General features: G+C 37.8%; 1 protein-coding gene across 4 annotated transcripts in view; it reads right to left on the bottom strand.

Moving 5' to 3' along the window:
- The window catches only part of PTPRZ1 (protein tyrosine phosphatase receptor type Z1), a 191,662-nt gene that overhangs the window by 76,322 nt on the left and 98,219 nt on the right, over nucleotides 1–17,121 (bottom strand). For all 4 annotated transcript variants that reach the window (XM_030308309.1, XM_030308310.1, XM_030308311.1 and 1 more), the window contains exons 3-6: nucleotides 15,525–15,704; nucleotides 12,864–13,015; nucleotides 9,456–9,551; nucleotides 8,889–8,955 (exon numbers count right to left, since the gene is read on the bottom strand). In XM_030308309.1, the coding sequence (XP_030164169.1) occupies nucleotides 8,889–8,955; nucleotides 9,456–9,551; nucleotides 12,864–13,015; nucleotides 15,525–15,704 (495 nt within the window). The remainder of the gene's footprint in view (nucleotides 1–8,888; nucleotides 8,956–9,455; nucleotides 9,552–12,863; nucleotides 13,016–15,524; nucleotides 15,705–17,121) is intronic.

Raw genomic sequence — 17,121 nt, 5'->3', positions numbered from 1 at the left:
GTTTGTGACCACTAAACCAGCCCTGCAAGAAATGTTAAGGGGTACTCTCTGAGGGGAGAAAAGATGAAAAAAAAATAATGTGTATATATATATATATATATATATATATATATATATATACACACACACACACCAAAAGCAACAAAAGATTAGAAAGGACCAGAGAACACCACCAGAAACTCCAACTCTACAAGCATCATAATGGCAATAAATTCATATCTTTCAGTACTCACTCTAAACATCAATGGACTCAATGCTCCAATCAAAAGACATAGGGTAACAGAACGGAAAAGAAGACAAGATCCATCTATATGCTGTTTACAAGAGACCCACTTTAGACCTAAAGACACCTTCAAACTGAAAATAAGGGGATGGAGAACCATCTATCATGCTAATAGTCAACAAAAGAAAGTCAGAGTAGCCATACTTATATCAGACAATCTAGACTTTAAAATAAAGACTGTATCAAGAGATGCAGAAAGGCATTATATCATAATCAAGGGGTCTATCCACCAAGAAGACCTAACAATTGCAAACATTTATGTGCCAAATGAGAGAGCACTAAATATATAAAATCAATTACTCACAAACATAAACTCATCAATAGTAATACCATAATAGTAGGAGACTTCAACACCCCACTCACAGCAATGGACAGATCATCTAATCAAAAAACCAACAAGGAAACAATGGCTTTGAATGACACACTGGACCAGATGGACTTGACAGATATATTCAGAACATTTCATCCTAAAGCAGCAGAATATACATTCTTCTCCAGTGCACACGGAACATTCTCCAGAATAGACCATATACTGGGATACAAAAAGATCGAGATCATACCATGCATATTTGCAGACGACAGCACTATAAAACTCAAAATCAACTACAAGAAAAAAATTTGGAAAGGTAACAAATACTTGGAGACCGAAGAACATCTCTAAAGAATGAATGGGCTAACAAAGAAGTTAAAGAGGAAATTAAAAAGTATATGGAAGTCAATGAAAATGATAACACCACAGCCAAAAACCTCTGGGATGCAGCAAAGGCAGTCATAAGAGGAAAGTATATAGCATCCAGGCCTTCCTGAAGAAGGAAGAAAGATCTCACATACACAACCTAACCTTCCACCTTAAGAAGCTGTAAAAAGAACAGCAAATAAAACCCCAAACCAGCAGAAGAAAGAAAATAACAAAGATTAGCACAGAAATTAATGCTATGGAAACCAAAAAAACAGTAGAACAGATCAATGAAACCGGAAGCTGGTTCTCTGAAATAACTAACAAAATTGATAAACCACTAACCAGTTTGATCAAACAGAAAAAGGAAAGAACCCAAATAAATAAAATCAAGAATGAAATAGGAGAGATCACAACCAACACAGCAGAAATACAAACAATAATAAGAGAATATTATGAGCAATTATATGCCAATAAAATGGGCAATCTGGAAGAAATGGACAAATTCCTAGAAACACATACACTACCAAAACTGAAACAGGAAGAAACAGAAAATTTGAACAGACCCATAACCAGTAAGGAAATCGAATTAGTAATCAAAAATCTCCCAAAAAACAAGAGTCCAGGGACAGATGGCTTTCCAGGGGAATTCTACCAAACATTTAAGGAAGAGTTAGCACCTATTCTCTTGAAATTGTTCCAAAAAATAGAAATGGAAGGAAAACTTCCAAACTCTTTCTATGAAGCCAGCATTACCTTGATTCCAAAACCAGAGATCCCACTAAAAAGGAGAATTATAGACCAAATTCCCTGATGAACATGGACGCAAAAATCCTTAACAAGATATTAGCCAACTGGATCCAACAATACATTAAAAAAAATTATTCACCACTACCAAGTGGGATTTATACCTAGGATGCAGGGCTGGTTCAATATCTGCAAAACAGTTAACATGATTCATCACATCAGTAAAAGAAAGGACAAGAACCATATGATCCTCTCAATAGATGCAGAGAAAGCATTTGACAAAATACAGCATCCTTTCTTGATAAAAACCCTCAAGAAAGTAGGGATAGAAGGAGCATACCTCAAGATCATAAAAGCCATAGAGGAATGACCCAACACTAATATCATCCTCAATGGGGAAAAACTGACAGATTTTCCCCTAAGGTCAGGAACAAGACAGGGATGTCCACTCTCACCACTATTATTCAACATAGTATTAGAAGTCTTAGCCTCTGCACTCAGACAACACAAAGAAATAAAAGGCATCCAAATCAGCCAGGAGGAGGTCAAATTTTCACTCTTCGCAGATGACATGATACTCTCTATATGGAAAACCCAAAAGATTCCACCAAAAACTGCTATAATTGATTCATGACTTCAGCAAAGTTGTGGGATGTAAAATCAACACACAGAAATCGGTTGCATTCCTATACACCAACAATGAAGTGACAGAAAGAGAAATCAAGGAATCGATCCCATTTACAGTTGCACCAAAACCCATAAAATACCCAGGAATAAATCTAACCAAAGAGGTGAAAACTCTATACACTGAAAACTATAGAAAGTTTATGAAAGAAATTGAAGAAGACACAAAAAAATGGGAAAAGATTCCATGCTCCTGGATAGGAAGAACAAATATTGTTAAAATGTCAATACTACCCAAAGCAATCCACATATTCAATGCAATCCCTATCAAAATAACATGAGCATTCTTCACACAGCTAGAACAAATAATCCTAAAATTTGTATGGAACCAGAAAAGACCCCGAATAGCCAAAGCAATCTTGAAAAAGAAAACCAAAGCAGGAGGCATCACAATCCTGGACTTCAAGCTATGCTACAAAGTTGTAATCATCAAGATAGTATGGTACTGGCACAAGAACAGACACTCAGATCAATGGAACAAAAGAGAGAACCCAGAAATGGACCCACAAATGTATGGCCAACTCATCTTTGACAAAGCAGGAAAGAATATCCCATGGAATAAAGACAGTCTCTTCAGCAAGTGGTGCTGGGAAAACTGGACAGCGACATGCAAAAAACTGAACCTGGACCACTTTCTTACACTGTACACAAAAATAAACTCAAAATGGATGAAAGACCTCAATGTAAGACAGGAAGCCATCAAAATCCTCAAGGAGAAAGCAGGCAAAAACCTCTCTGACCTTGGCTGCAGCAACTTCTTACTCAACACATCTCCGGAGGCAAGGGAAACAAAAGCAAAAATGAACTACTGGGACCTCACCAAAATAAAAAGCTTCTGCACAGCGAAGGAAACAATCAGCAAAACTAAAAGGCAACCGACAGATTGGGAGAAGATATGTGCAAATGACATATCAGATAAAGGGTTAGTATCCAAAATCTATAAAGAACTGATCAAACTTAACACCCAAAAAACAAATAATCCAGTGAAGAAATGGGCAAAAGACATGAAGAGACACCTCTCCAAAGAAGACATCCAGATGACCAACTGACACATGAAAGAATGCTCAACATCACTCATCATCAGGGAAATACAAATCAATACCACATTAAGATACCACCTCACACCTGTCAGAATGGCTAACATTAACAACTCAGCAACAACAGATGTTCGCGAGGATGCAGAGAAAGAGGATCTCTTTTGCACTGTTGGTGGCAATGCAAGCTGGTACAGCGACTCTGGAAAACAGTATGGAGGTTCCTCAAAAAACTAAAAATATAACTACTCTATGACCCAGCAATTGCACTACTGGGCATCTTTCCACGGGATACAGGTATGCTGTTTCGAAGAGACACATGCACCCCTCCCATGTTTATAGCAGCACTATCAACAATAGACAAAGTATGGAAAGAGCCCACATGTCCATTGATGGATGAATGGAAAAGGAGGTGTGGTATATATATACAATGGAGCATTACTCGGAAATCAAAAAGAACGAAATCTTGCCATTTGCAACTAAGTGGATGGAACTGGAGAGTGTTATGCTAAGTGAAATGAGTCAGTCAGAGAAAGACAAAAAATCCTATGACTTCACTCATATGAGGACTTTAAGAGACAAAACAGATGAACATAAGGGAAGGAAAACAAAAATAATATAAAAACAGGGAGGGGGACAAAATATAAGAGACTCATAAATATGGAGAACAAACTGAGGGATATGGGGGTGGTTGTGGGAGGGGGGATGGGCTAAATGGGTAAGGGGCACTAAGGAATCTACTCCTGAAATCATTGTTGCACTCTATGCTAATTTGGATGTAAATTTTAAAAAATAAAAAATTAAATTAAAAAAAACAAAAAGAAAGACTGTGTCACTAGCAACCTCGAGGCTATTATAATATCATAAAAGCCATATATGAACGTAAACGCCATATACGAATTAAAATATCATTAGCATTGCGGTCAGGGCCCGCCCCCCAAGGGGTTGCACTTAGGCCCTCATGGGAAAATGACTAGGACAAACTTGCAGCAAAAGTTGGAGGGGAGGAAACCAAGGCAGTTCCAAGGGTGGAGTGAGAATGACGAGATGGGAGGGAGGGGAACAAATAACTCCTCATAAAGGAACACAATAAGGAACTCGGCGCTTTGCCACCTATCCTTGGGTCAGCCTGCTCCTCTGTCACTGGAGTGTACTATCACTTTTTGCTAAAAGAAAAAAAAAAAAACCTTTGCAACATTAACTCTCTATCAGGTCTTTCAACTGAATTCTTTGAGAACACAAGAACTGAGGAATTCCATAATCTAGGGCCTGGTAGTAGTTTCACCCCGTATTTGAATAATCTGGGGAGCTTTAAAAAAAAACAGCAGGGGGCGCCTGGGTGGCGCAGTCGGTTAAGCGTCCGACTTCAGCCAGGTCACGATCTCGCGGTCCGTGAGTTCGAGCCCCGCGTCGGGCTCTGGGCTGATGGCTCAGAGCCTGGAGCCTGTTTCCGATTCTGTGTCTCCCTCTCTCTCTGCCCCTCCCCCGTTCATGCTCTGTCTCTCTCTGTCCCAAAAATAAATAAATGTTGAAAAAAAAAAAAATTAAAAAAAAAAAAAAAAAAACAGCAGTATTGCAGGCCCCACCCTAGCCCACTTGAACTTAAATCTCTAGTAATAGGGCATCTACATTTTCAAGACAGCATCCCCAGGTGATTCAAACATGCAGCCCGCATTGAAAATCCAAAGCAGAGTGAAGTCTTTGCAAGATGTTAGTATTTTGAACCCACTTTCTACATTATAAAATAAAATGACCAACCCAGATTATTTTCATAGTGTATTCTGGCTTTAAACTCTATGAAGACTGGACATATCCAGAAAGCCTCAAAGAAAAAAATTTCTGTTTAAAAATTAAATTATTGAATGTTAATTTTTCTACAATGCAGAAACTTTTGAAGGAAGGAGGGACTCTGGTAATAATTAAAGTTATAGATAACTGCTTCCATTCTGAATTTAAGACTGACTGTTGGAAATGAAAATCTGCTTGACCGAACAGATAGTGTTGTGTATATACAACCTAAATCTAGTTTTAATCTGTTAGAAAATGCAAGTTATGCTTGGTTTAATGTATTAATTAGTAATTTCTAAAAGTATGTCTTCTTCTCTAATATCAAGATGAAATGATTAGAATTTAGACTTGGATTCAAGTTCTCTGAAACTGAGGAAAATCTTTTTATATGTGAGTGTTTCCCATTTTCAGATTTATGCTTTTATTAACTGAAAAATTTTTAAGTCCATAACCTCCTTCTTAATCATCAATGGGCTACAATTGTTTCTTTTTTTCTGCTGAAGACAAAATTTATCTTACAAATGTTCTCTGGAAATGTGGATGTGCAGAATACTAATTAAGTAAGGAGGCAAACACTGACTCACTGCTAAATTAGGTGGGAAATGAAATGACACCAGGAGAGCTACAGGCCAGAAGAGGAAGAAAAGAAGTGAGATCTGAATAGGGAAGGGGAAATAGAGAATTTTCTTGAAATGCTAACTGTTTTGTACCTTATTTTAAAAACATTTAGAGGGGTGCCTGGGTGGCTCAGTTGGTTAAACATCTCACTCTTGGTTTGGGCTGAGGTCATGATCTCACGGTTTGAGGGTATGAACTCCAAGTTGGGCTCTGTGCTGACAGAACAGAGTCAGCTTGGGACTTTCTCTCTCTCTCTCTCTCTCTCTGCCCTTCCCCTGTGCGCTCTCTCTCTCTCTCTCTCAAACTTAAAAAAATAAAAATGTTATTTATATACATGTCCTAAATTTCTGTCTTGGATATCACAGGACTGTTCAACTACAGTAGCACTCTTCTTTCTTTTTTTTTCCTTTTCTTTGTTTAATGTTTATTTTAGAGACAGAGAGAGAGACAGAACATGAATGGGGGAGGGGCAGAGAGAGAGGGAGACACAGAATCTGAAGCAAGCTCCAGGCTCTGAGCTGTCAGCACAGAGCCTGATGTGGGATTCAAACTCACGAACCGAGAGTTCATGACCCAAGCCAAAGTCAGATGCTCAACCCACTGAGGCATCCAGGCACCCCAGAGCTCTTCAATTAGACAACCATCTTTTGAGAAAATTGGAATAAGGCGATTTTTTGAGTATGTGTCTAGCAAAAGCATTTGCTTCATCTGAATCACCTCATTATTGTTAACACAAGCAAGAATCACACCTGAGACAATGCTGCTGTAGTTGTGATCATTCATTCAGTCATTATTCATTTAGGCACATATCGGTGAGCAACCAATCAGATGCTCCCCTTCTGTAAGGAGGGTGACAGCAAGAGGGGGAGGATAAGTAGGGAAAGAGATAAGGAGATAGACAAAGACCACAATAGGGTCAAAAGAAAGGCAGGAACGAGGGAAGGAAAGGGAAATGGGTTCTTTCATCTTTTCGAGAGGAATACAGGAAATGAGTCATCAGCCCACATTGGACTAAGATAGATTTTACAATCTTGATGATGGTTGAAGGTGTTGTTTCTTGAATAACTAACATCATATAAAGAATATGGAGCAGGATTTGGGAGCTGAGCTTCAGTTGTAGAGTCTCTATCCACAGACAAGCGCTGCCTTCAGTCCTCTAGGTTCTCAGCAGCAATGGCTAAGAGCCAGTATCGGGGAGCCTCTCGTGTATTGGGGACTAGGGGGTTTTCTAGACTCTGAAATAGATTTAATCTAAGAATTCTCAAAATAGAAACATTTACCTTTAGGAGGACTTATTTAGTTTGTACAGATCATATCTAACAACCATTCAAATCAAATTGACCTGTTTCATATCTGTCCTGAAACATAACTCATACAAATCGTCACAGTGTAGTGGAACAAACTTTGTGGACAGACCTGGATCGAGATTCTGGCCCTACCACTTACCAACTGAATCAGCTTAGGTGTCCTTGCCGAATATATGGAAATAATTACGAATCCAGTGGGTGAGTTGACGCACATGGAGGATTTTATTTTTCGGTAAAAGGAGGGAAGAAGTCAGTGCACAAGCAGCAGGGTAGAGAGAAAGAAAACAGAGAAATGGAGGGCAGATCGGGATGTGTTTCCAGGCAGCCAGGGAGACTATCGGTTCTGCTTCCAAATTAAGAGCCAGGATACGGCCAGAATAGGGCTGCTGGGAATCCATGTTCTCGAGGAGGCTATTATGTGGCAGCAGCAGCTGTGAGGAAGCACCTCCCTCAACGGCTTATGGATAATAACTATATTGAAAAGTAAACTTTAGCCAAAGAACATGGGCGAATTGGTTCTTACACTCATAGGATCCTCATATGACCCTCCTAGAGAGCCCCAGAAATAACTGAAGAAGCATCCAGAAAAAGAGGCCAGAATACCACAGCGACACAAGTCAGGACTAACAACCCAGTGTTAACACCACTCTTGTTGGCCCCACAGGCTGACATAAGGCCTGGGAACATTTGGAGTTCATGTTTTATACAAGTTTCAGTGTAGGAATTCAAACTAGCTGCCTTCTTTCAGTCTGAATAAAATCCACTTTCTGACTAAATGAGGGAAAAATTAAGTGTGGCTTATGGCATTCAATGTTGAATTTTGCGGTCTAGGTGGATGGAGGGAGATAACTTCATCTTGTGTTTGACTGCACCTTTTGGAAAAAACATGAAAACAAAAAACACAAAACAATGAAAGCTGCACTGCATGAGTTCACATATTCCTGACTTCTGAAAAGTTCTGTCACTTAAGGCCCTCACATGTGATTGACAAAGATGAATCAATCCAAGGCCCAGCTTTTGCTTTCAAAAAGGATCTATATGAATTTTGTCCCTGATTTCAAGATTTTGCGGCTTCCCAGAGAGAAATAATCCTTATTTTGTTGATAACTCAGGGCAGCATTAATCTCCTGCATGTGGATGCTTACTAAAATTACAATAATAATAACAGGTTTGCTGTCTCTTGCACATGTTGTTACAAGCATTTGCTGTGACAAATGACAAGATCCATGAGCTAGCAGGCAGAACAGTGAAACATACGGCACCTTTTTCTATGTTAAGTGTTTGCCTTCTTCCAAAAACCTTGTCATACTGGTAAAGGACCTATCAAGGAAACCACCAGGGAATAAATTTTAAGTTGAGTAAAATTGTCTTTTCACTTAAAAACATGACTTTTATAACACTAGCTGGTTTCAGATTATAAATCAGAGTCTTTAACAAATGTACAATGCAGACAGAATAGAGATATACATTTTAAATGCATGATATAATTAGATTATTTTCAAGAATAAAATTAGAAAATTTTAACTTCCTACTTATATTAACCGTTTGTGATTTTTTATGTGACAAAAGTTTCAGATAAAATGTTCTTTAGTGAGACATGTACAAATCATCAAGTGTAAGAATTGGAAGATTGCTCCTTTTTGAAAAGGTCTTTCCTTCTTCTTTGGAACAAGTGACTTTTGTAATATTATAAAAATTCATATGCATCCAAAGTACAATCTAGAAGAAAATGATTTCTCCAAATAGCTTACCAAAACGACTAACTCTCTCGACTCCATCAATAATTGCTTTGTAATCCAAGTTTTCTTCTGTTCCAATCTATTAAAGAAGAATGACATTCTAAGAATGGGATAAAATATTTGATTAACTCTTCAATCAAATGAAAAGATAAGTGAAATCCATTTTAAGTATCCAAATGCAATGTTCTCCAAATGCATACTTCCTTTTTTTTTTCACAGCAAGACAAAAACAAATAAAACAGACAAAAAACCAGCTACCTTTTAAATTTTCCACTGAGAAAAGTACGCTTTAAAATGTTGATTCCCAGTCACTGCTGTATTATTATGATGCTTTGCATGCACACAAATCTGCTCACAGAACAGGCTACTCCAGCTGGAAGTGATGCACCCCATTAATGAACGCAAGAGTTCCCTTTTAAACACCCCAGCCAAGGGGTTGTTCTATTTGCAAATGATCACCAGTTAGCATCCCACTTGCAAGCTCTTCAATTTGTTAAAAAGCGTGCTTTGATATGTCACATCAATTACTTCAGGGGATTAAAGAATTAAGGTAGTGTTAAATCTATGTATAATGATTACCTCAAATAAAATGGATAAAGCTCTTAACTTCCCTTTTCCTTTTACCGCTTCCTCAAAACTTGAAAATCGGTCTGCATCAAAGCCATAGATTTGCATCTATAAAGGTAACAATGACAGCTTTGTTATATACAAAGACATCACAAAAGTCACCAGAGAGACAATAAAATAATTTACTAATTCAGTATACTATTTGAAAAATTCTGTAAACTGTATAATTCAATACTCTGTACAGTTTCAAGATATTTTATCAATTACGTGTATATATAACTGCATTTACTCTCACGATTATCATCCTTCAGTAAGGAAAGAAGCACAAAGTTAGATACATCTAGGATGGAAATGACCACCTTGAGATTACTAGATAATACTGAGGTAATAATATACTAGAATAATTATCAAATGGAATAAATTATCAAGTATTATTTTAGCTGTTTTCTGGAATCCTTTCAAATATCCTTTCATTCTTGACTGGACGTGCCTTTCTTGTTACCTTTTTTGGACATTATCATACTATGCTCTAATAATAGTGAACTCTCAAGGACTTTCTGCTTCTCCATACAAACTACCAAAAAGAATTTTAAGTTCCCTGTTTTAAGGGTCCTCTTCTGCTGCCGGGCAATATTCCTTGTTAATTTCGACTTCGGCCTCTGCATTTGTTGACAACGGCTTCTACTCTCACTTACAATTTGGTGCTCCCCATGTCACCATCTTAGAAATCAGGTAACTTAGCTAGTTTAGACAAATAATTCTGGGAAGAGCAGAAAGCCTCTGTGAAGACTAATGCTTGGTTAGGGCTACGACTGGAGAAACAGCAGGTGTGGGTGGAGGATGGCAGTGGCTCCTGCCTCCGGTTATGACCACAAAGCCTTTGAGGATTGCTAAACTGACTCCTGTAGGATGAACAGCTTAAAAACTGGTGGGTGAAAAGGAGGGGCAGGCAGCGGCCTCACCAGGAAGGTCTGTGAAGCAGTCTCAGCCCTTTGCTCCAGAGAGCAATAGAGAATCCTTGGTGTACTTCACCTAACAGGGATTGGGGGGCAGCAGGGCTGGGGGGAAGAGGGTGAAGAGTGGAAAAGATTAAGACTAGAGAGAGGGAGGGGCACCTAGGTGGCTCAGTTCGTTAAGCATTTAAACGGCCAACTCTTGATTTCGGCTCAGGTCGTGATCTCAGAGTTACTGAGATGCAGCCGTGAGTCGGGGCTCCAGGTCATTGTGGAGCCTGCTTGGGATTCTGTCTCTCCCTCTGCTCCTGTGCACGCTCTCTCTCTCCTCTGTCTCTCTCTCAAGACAAGTAAACATTAAAAAAAAAAAATAAAAATAAATTAAAAAAAAGACGACAGAGGGAGACCAGTTAAGCATTTAAACGGCCAACTCTTGATTTCGGCTCAGGTCGTGATCTCAGAGTTACTGAGATGCAGCCGTGAGTCGGGGCTCCAGGTCATTGTGGAGCCTGCTTGGGATTCTGCCCCTCCCCTGCTCCTGTGCACGCTCTCTCTCTCCTCTGTCTCTCTCTCAAGACAAGTAAACATTAAAAAAAAAAAATAAAAATAAATTAAAAAAAAGACGACAGAGGGAGACCAGTTCGGGAACATTTAATAATCCAACTAATAGACAAAGGTGGTTGAGCTCTTTTCTGCCCTCCCCCACATCACGCAGGGGCAGAATCGAGAAGACTTCATGGTTGGATGCAGGAGACCAGGAAAAAAAGACCAAGTCAAGGATGCTCCTGGGTTTCCCTGCTTGCACAGTTACATGGAGAGAGTTTTAAAAAGGCAAGCAACAAACAAACAAGCCATCAAAGAGGGAACTCAAGGGCTTTCTAAATAAGGAAAATACTTGAAGCTTAGTGCACAGACTCTGTATCATTTATTTTGCTATTTCAGGGCTTTTGTTGCTGTTAGGGTCTTTCTTGATTTTCCACTTTGCTCTAAATAGTGTTGTGACAGGGCTAAACTCTCCAAATTGAGAATGTTATGTGTTTAATAAATTGACTTTCATTTCTTCGACAAACCAAATTTGATAAATGTGCTCTTCCTTAAGGATATTTAATATACTTTGAAAAACACAAATTTATAAGCTATGAATTAGAATATGATTATCCATAGCAAAATATTTTTAGTCCTTTAAAAGATAACTCACTCATCTTATTTTTATTATCAATAACTATTTTGACTATAAAAGTAATATAGTTCTGTTATAAGTAACAGAAAAGCAAGGTACTTATTATGCCATCACCCATGGAAAATCCCTGCTCGTGTCTCCTTGGTTTCCCTCAGTTATTTTTATAACAGTAATAATTCCTTCTCTTATTTAATCTTCATAATAACTTCATAAGGCAGGTGTTACTACTCTTAGATCAGTTTTGGAGGGGAGACATGGAAGCTTAGGTAAATTAAATATTTGTATAACGTCGTGTCTATAACTCATATCTAAATGGTGAAGTCAGTATTCAAACCTAGTCCATCTGATTCAGACTCTGGGCCCTCAGTCACTATTAAGTTAGTTGTCATGTTTTACAAAATCGAGTAATAATACTGCATATACTATTTTATATTTTGCTTTTAAAAAGCATTAAAAAAGGAAAACCCATTAATATCTTATAATGAACCTTTTGTGTGTGTAAATAAATCATTCAAACACATGGTTTTACAAGATCTGTAATACTCCATCATAATGTATTTAATCATTTCCTTTCAACTTTTTATTATTGTAAATAAACCTTTGCACATACATTTTTGAGCATGTCTTTATTTTTTTAGACTAAACTGTTAAAGAGGAAATGGTAGGTATTGGGATTGAAACATTTAAAGTTCCAGATACAGGGGCGCCTGGCTGGCTCAGTCAGTAGACTGTGCAGCTCTTGACCTTGGGGTTGTGAGTTCAAGCCCCACACTGGGCGTAGAGATTGCTTAAATAAATAAACTTAAAAATAAAACCTTTCAAAGTTCTGGATAAAAAGAAGCAAACTGCTTCCCAGTCTACCAATTTATACTCTCTCCAGACATGTATGAAAGTGCTTATTTTACTGCATACTCATTATTTATTATGTTTATGTTTCCAATTTTAAAACTGAAAATGTTCTCACTTTATTTTACATTTCTTTGCTTCTCCAGTAAATTGACAAAATTTGCCCCTTTTTTCCTCCTGAGTTGTGGAAGGAAATTTGTTTATTTGTTTACACATCAACATTTGTTGGTCATCCTAGTGTGGCACTCTGGGTTGCCAGAAAGTGGAAAATCGAATGTGAGTGTGACGGAGCTTAGTCCAGTGAGGAAGGCAGATATTAACCAAGTAAAATATAACTGTATAAATTATGAAATCTGACTGTAAGTTAATCAAATTATATGCTAACTAAAATCTCAATGATTTCGGAAAACGAACTAGGAACCAGTGGAACCAGTGACTTACCTCAAGTGGAAATTTTTGTCCTTCTAAACTATGTTCCGATCCATCAGAAGACATATTGCATTTTCCCCAGTGAAAAGTTATCTTGCTTGCTTTGAACACCATTTCGGAAACTCCTCCACTGAGCCAGTAGTCATTAGTGAGATTAATTTCCACTTAAAAAAAAAAAAAAAAGCACACACATGCACAAAATTGCACCTATGTTTCTGCAAATCAAAATTACAAACTTTAAATTTTTTCTATCTAACGTACATTAAGAGAATCATTTATTTGATAAATTAAAAACAATTCAGTCACCATTTGAAGCTGAACTTGTTACTCTACAAAATACACTTAATGTATCTTATTGCCACAAATACAAACTAAAGCAAAGACCTTAACTACTGTATGGCTCTTATAGCAGAAGACAGCCAGTCCCTCTGCCCTGTTCATTTGGTGTCCTGAGCTTGCCATTTCCCCAGGGGTCTGCTTTCCTAAGGCATTTTAGGGTAGTGAGGGGACAGAGCAAAGGGAGAAGGAACAGAGGAGTGGAGAAGAAAAGTCTTCTCTTGGGAGTGCCCCCCACCTTCTCACTTTTAGCTCTTTCTACTCCTTATCAGGCAGGTGTTTTTGTCCCATCTCCTTATCCCTGCAAGCAAGCATCATACCAGGTTTCATCAGGCTTCAGAATTCCTGTCCTCTACTGTGGCAAGGAAGGTGGGAAATCCATTCCCACCGAAGGGGTTTTAGCCATCTGATGTTGGAACCCCGAGTAGCAACTCAGAATCCTAAACTCTCCTATTTCAGTTCCACAGCAGATTATTGGAACTCTATTTTACAAATGGTCTGAAGATTAATGATTCTTTTGAGAGCTTTATGTAAGATTTTAATGTCTCTCAATCAGATTTAAATAGTCTTTGTTCCATGAGGCAGAAACCAATGTTTGCATTAGGGACCCAATCCAACATCTTGGCCAGCGAGCTAGAGATATAAACTTCCATTAATAATAGTAACAACAACAAGAATAGTATCAATAATGCTCAACATTTATGTATCACTTACAATGTGTTATGCATTACACTGAGTACATGTGTTAAACATTTGATTTTTACACAACCTCACACAATGAAGGAAGGAAATATCATTATAAGGAAACTGAATCACAGACAGTTCAAATAACTTGCTAAAGGTTCCACACTTAAAGGTTCCACTTTAAAGAGCCAGTAGTGAACCTAACAAGCGTGGCTCTAAAGATCAAGTGCTTGACCACACTTCACTAAGAAAAATAAAGCAGGGGTGCCTGGCTGGCTCAGTCAGTAGAACATCGTAACTCTTGGCTTCAGGGTTGTGAATTTGAGCCCTACATGGGGTGTAGAGAGAACTTAAAAATAAAGTCTTAAAAAAAAGAAAGAAAGCAGAGGCTACGTGCTTTATTTCTTTGTAACATTCTTCAAACCTAGTGATGAAAATGTTAAGATTTGGGATAATATGCTTTTGTGTATTTAATTAATATCTTATATAATAATTTTATTAAATACTTATTAATTAAGATATACCTACTGAATGCTTATTATATATCAGGAACTGATACAATAAAATTCTTACTCTCATGGGACTTAAAATTAAATTACTACATTCAAATTACCAAAATATCAAGAATAGAGAAAAAATTCACTAATGATAAAACCATCCCAACATAGCTACTATTATAATTTACAATATTTTTTTCTTATGACTATGTTTGTTTTTATATAACTTCCTGATATACATACAATTTTGTTTAAAATATAATATCAGAAAAGGAAGGCTATTTACTTTGAAAACTATTAGTTTGTCTCTCTATTGTTTACTGGAATTTTTCGTGGTATTATATTTTGCATGTTTAGAAAAAAGGACAGTCTTTAAAAAAAAGCATTTAGGGGCGCCTGGGTGGCGCAGTCGGTTAAGCGTCCGACTTCAGCCAGGTCACGATCTCGCGGTCCGTGAGTTCGAGCCCCGCGTCGGGCTCTGGGCTGATGGCTCAGAGCCTGGAGCCTGTTTCCGATTCTGTGTCTCCCTCTCTCTCTGCCCCTCCCCCGTTCATGCTCTGTCTCTCTCTGTCCCAAAAATAAATAAACGTTGAAAAAAAAAAATTAAATTAAAAAAAAGCATTTAGAGAGTGCTTCCTAAAGATAGTCTATAACTTTAAACTTTCTATCTAGAAGCACTACTAATTTCTTTTCTTAAAATTCAATTATAGTTGATTGCTTTTTTGTATCCCAATACTCAATGTAGCATGAAGCTAAGCAGACAAGAGCAAATAGAGTGTCCAAGAAAAGGAAATTCTGATTAAGTAATTAACCAGCGATGGAGTTATAAAATTACATAAGTTATATATTGCATTATCTTTATCATTTCTTCTGGTGGAGGCATCAATTCTCTTTCTATTATTGGAGAACATGATGTGATGACTTTGGTCATTTTATTTTTTGTACACATTTTCAAAATGTTATCTAAACTTCCAATTTACTGTGTTCTACTTGGTTTCTTCTGCCTATAGTTTCTGTGCATTTACAGTACATTATACTTTATACAAAGAAGATGAAATGAAATAAAATGAAAATGAAAATAAAATGAAACTGACATAAACATACTCTAAGCCCAATAAACATATTAGAGTCACAAACAAAATGCAAACAATTTTACCTGTTTTCCCAGTGTTATGAATGAATGTGTTTTCCAAGGATGTTTTATCCCAACCCTGGAATTTAAGTTTTTTAAGATTCACATTGACTTGGGTAAGATCTTCATCAATATTGATAGGAGACTGTTTGGGGCTACTACATGTTGGATATTTCTTTCCCCAGTTTTTTTGATTCAGGGCTCCTGGGAAGTGAAAGGGTAAGAAATTAGTTTCTTAAATTACTATGCAAAATTTAAATTTTATATTATAAAGTAATTAATACATTACATAACAATAGAAACAATAGTAGAAAAAACTGGAATATCTTTGAGTCACTGCATACAACAATTATGCCCAGGTGTGGATTCTGGGCTTTCCTATAACACACTATGAAAAGAGGCCTATACAATAGCCACATCGAGTTCAGTGTTCAACAATGGCTTTGCTTAGCCATCATACTCCTCCAAATCAACAGAAAGCCTAAATGCCATGTCAGGTAGTCTATCTGAGCCCAGGTTCCAGGTTGAAAGGTGTCCAGATGACAGGTGCTAAATTCTTGACTTCCTCAGCACTCTCCATGGGGGTAGTTCTCTTTAGACCTACTGTCTGTCACTCCTGCCCCTGAATGATCTCGTTTAATTTTCATCTGCTCAAGGTCTGATGTACAAAAACATAATCACATGCTTTCCTTGAAATATCTCCTCTCTGTCACTTTTTTTTTGGGGGGGGGGGTCATAAAGCTTAGTAAGTTTTATTGCTTAACAACGAGAAACAGAAAACAGGCTTTCTATAAAGATTTCGCCTACACGGAAGTGAATTTCCAGCTGTTCCACAGAGTGAACAGTCCTCTAAAGCAAAACTGCCCTGGGCTGCCTTTATTTCACCCCTACCTGAAACCATGAACCATCTCTCGTAACCTTATTCCGCTGGACATTACCTTAGCTACAGCCCAAGCAGCACCAAGAACAGGTATGTTTTATTTTAAAATCATCAACTTTTCTCTCTACATTTCTGCAGCTAGCCCAAGAGCAGGGTGGAAGCACCATTTTCAGCTTCTCTCCTTTCAAATGAGTCCCTTTCAGAAAATGAGTATGGGGGAAGGGGCGCCTGGGTGACTCAGCAGGTTGAGCATCCGGCTTTGGATTTTGGCTCTGGTCATGGGTCACGATCTAGCTAGCTGCTAGGTTCCTGAGATTGAGCCCCACATTGGGCTTTGTGCTGACAGTGCGGAGCCTGCTTGGAACTCTTGCTCTCTCTCTCTCTCTCTCTCTCTCTCTGCCTGTCATACCCTGCTCACACACTTTCTCTCTCTCTCAAAATAAATAAAAAGATAAATTAAAAAAAAAAAAAGAAAATAAGTATGGGTAAAGTCAAGATTTTACGTGGTTAATGTTTAGGGAAACTATACATAAACATACCCTCCGTATGCCCTCGTCTATGCCATCTTGTTTTTTTGATAAAGGCATCAGAGAAGATTTTGACTTCCATGCAAAGCTCTCATAATGTGACAAAATGAACTTTGCATAATTTAGCCCCAGAAAGAAATAATCATTAGTCGTATCGTGAAATGGCCTATATAGCCAGGAAAAATGAGGTGATTCATCTCCTAGTGAGGCATCT

This window comes from Lynx canadensis, chromosome A2, assembly GCF_007474595.2.
Source record: "Lynx canadensis isolate LIC74 chromosome A2, mLynCan4.pri.v2, whole genome shotgun sequence".
NCBI lineage: Eukaryota > Metazoa > Chordata > Mammalia > Carnivora > Felidae > Lynx > Lynx canadensis.
This window is presented reverse-complemented; position numbering and strand designations above follow the sequence as displayed.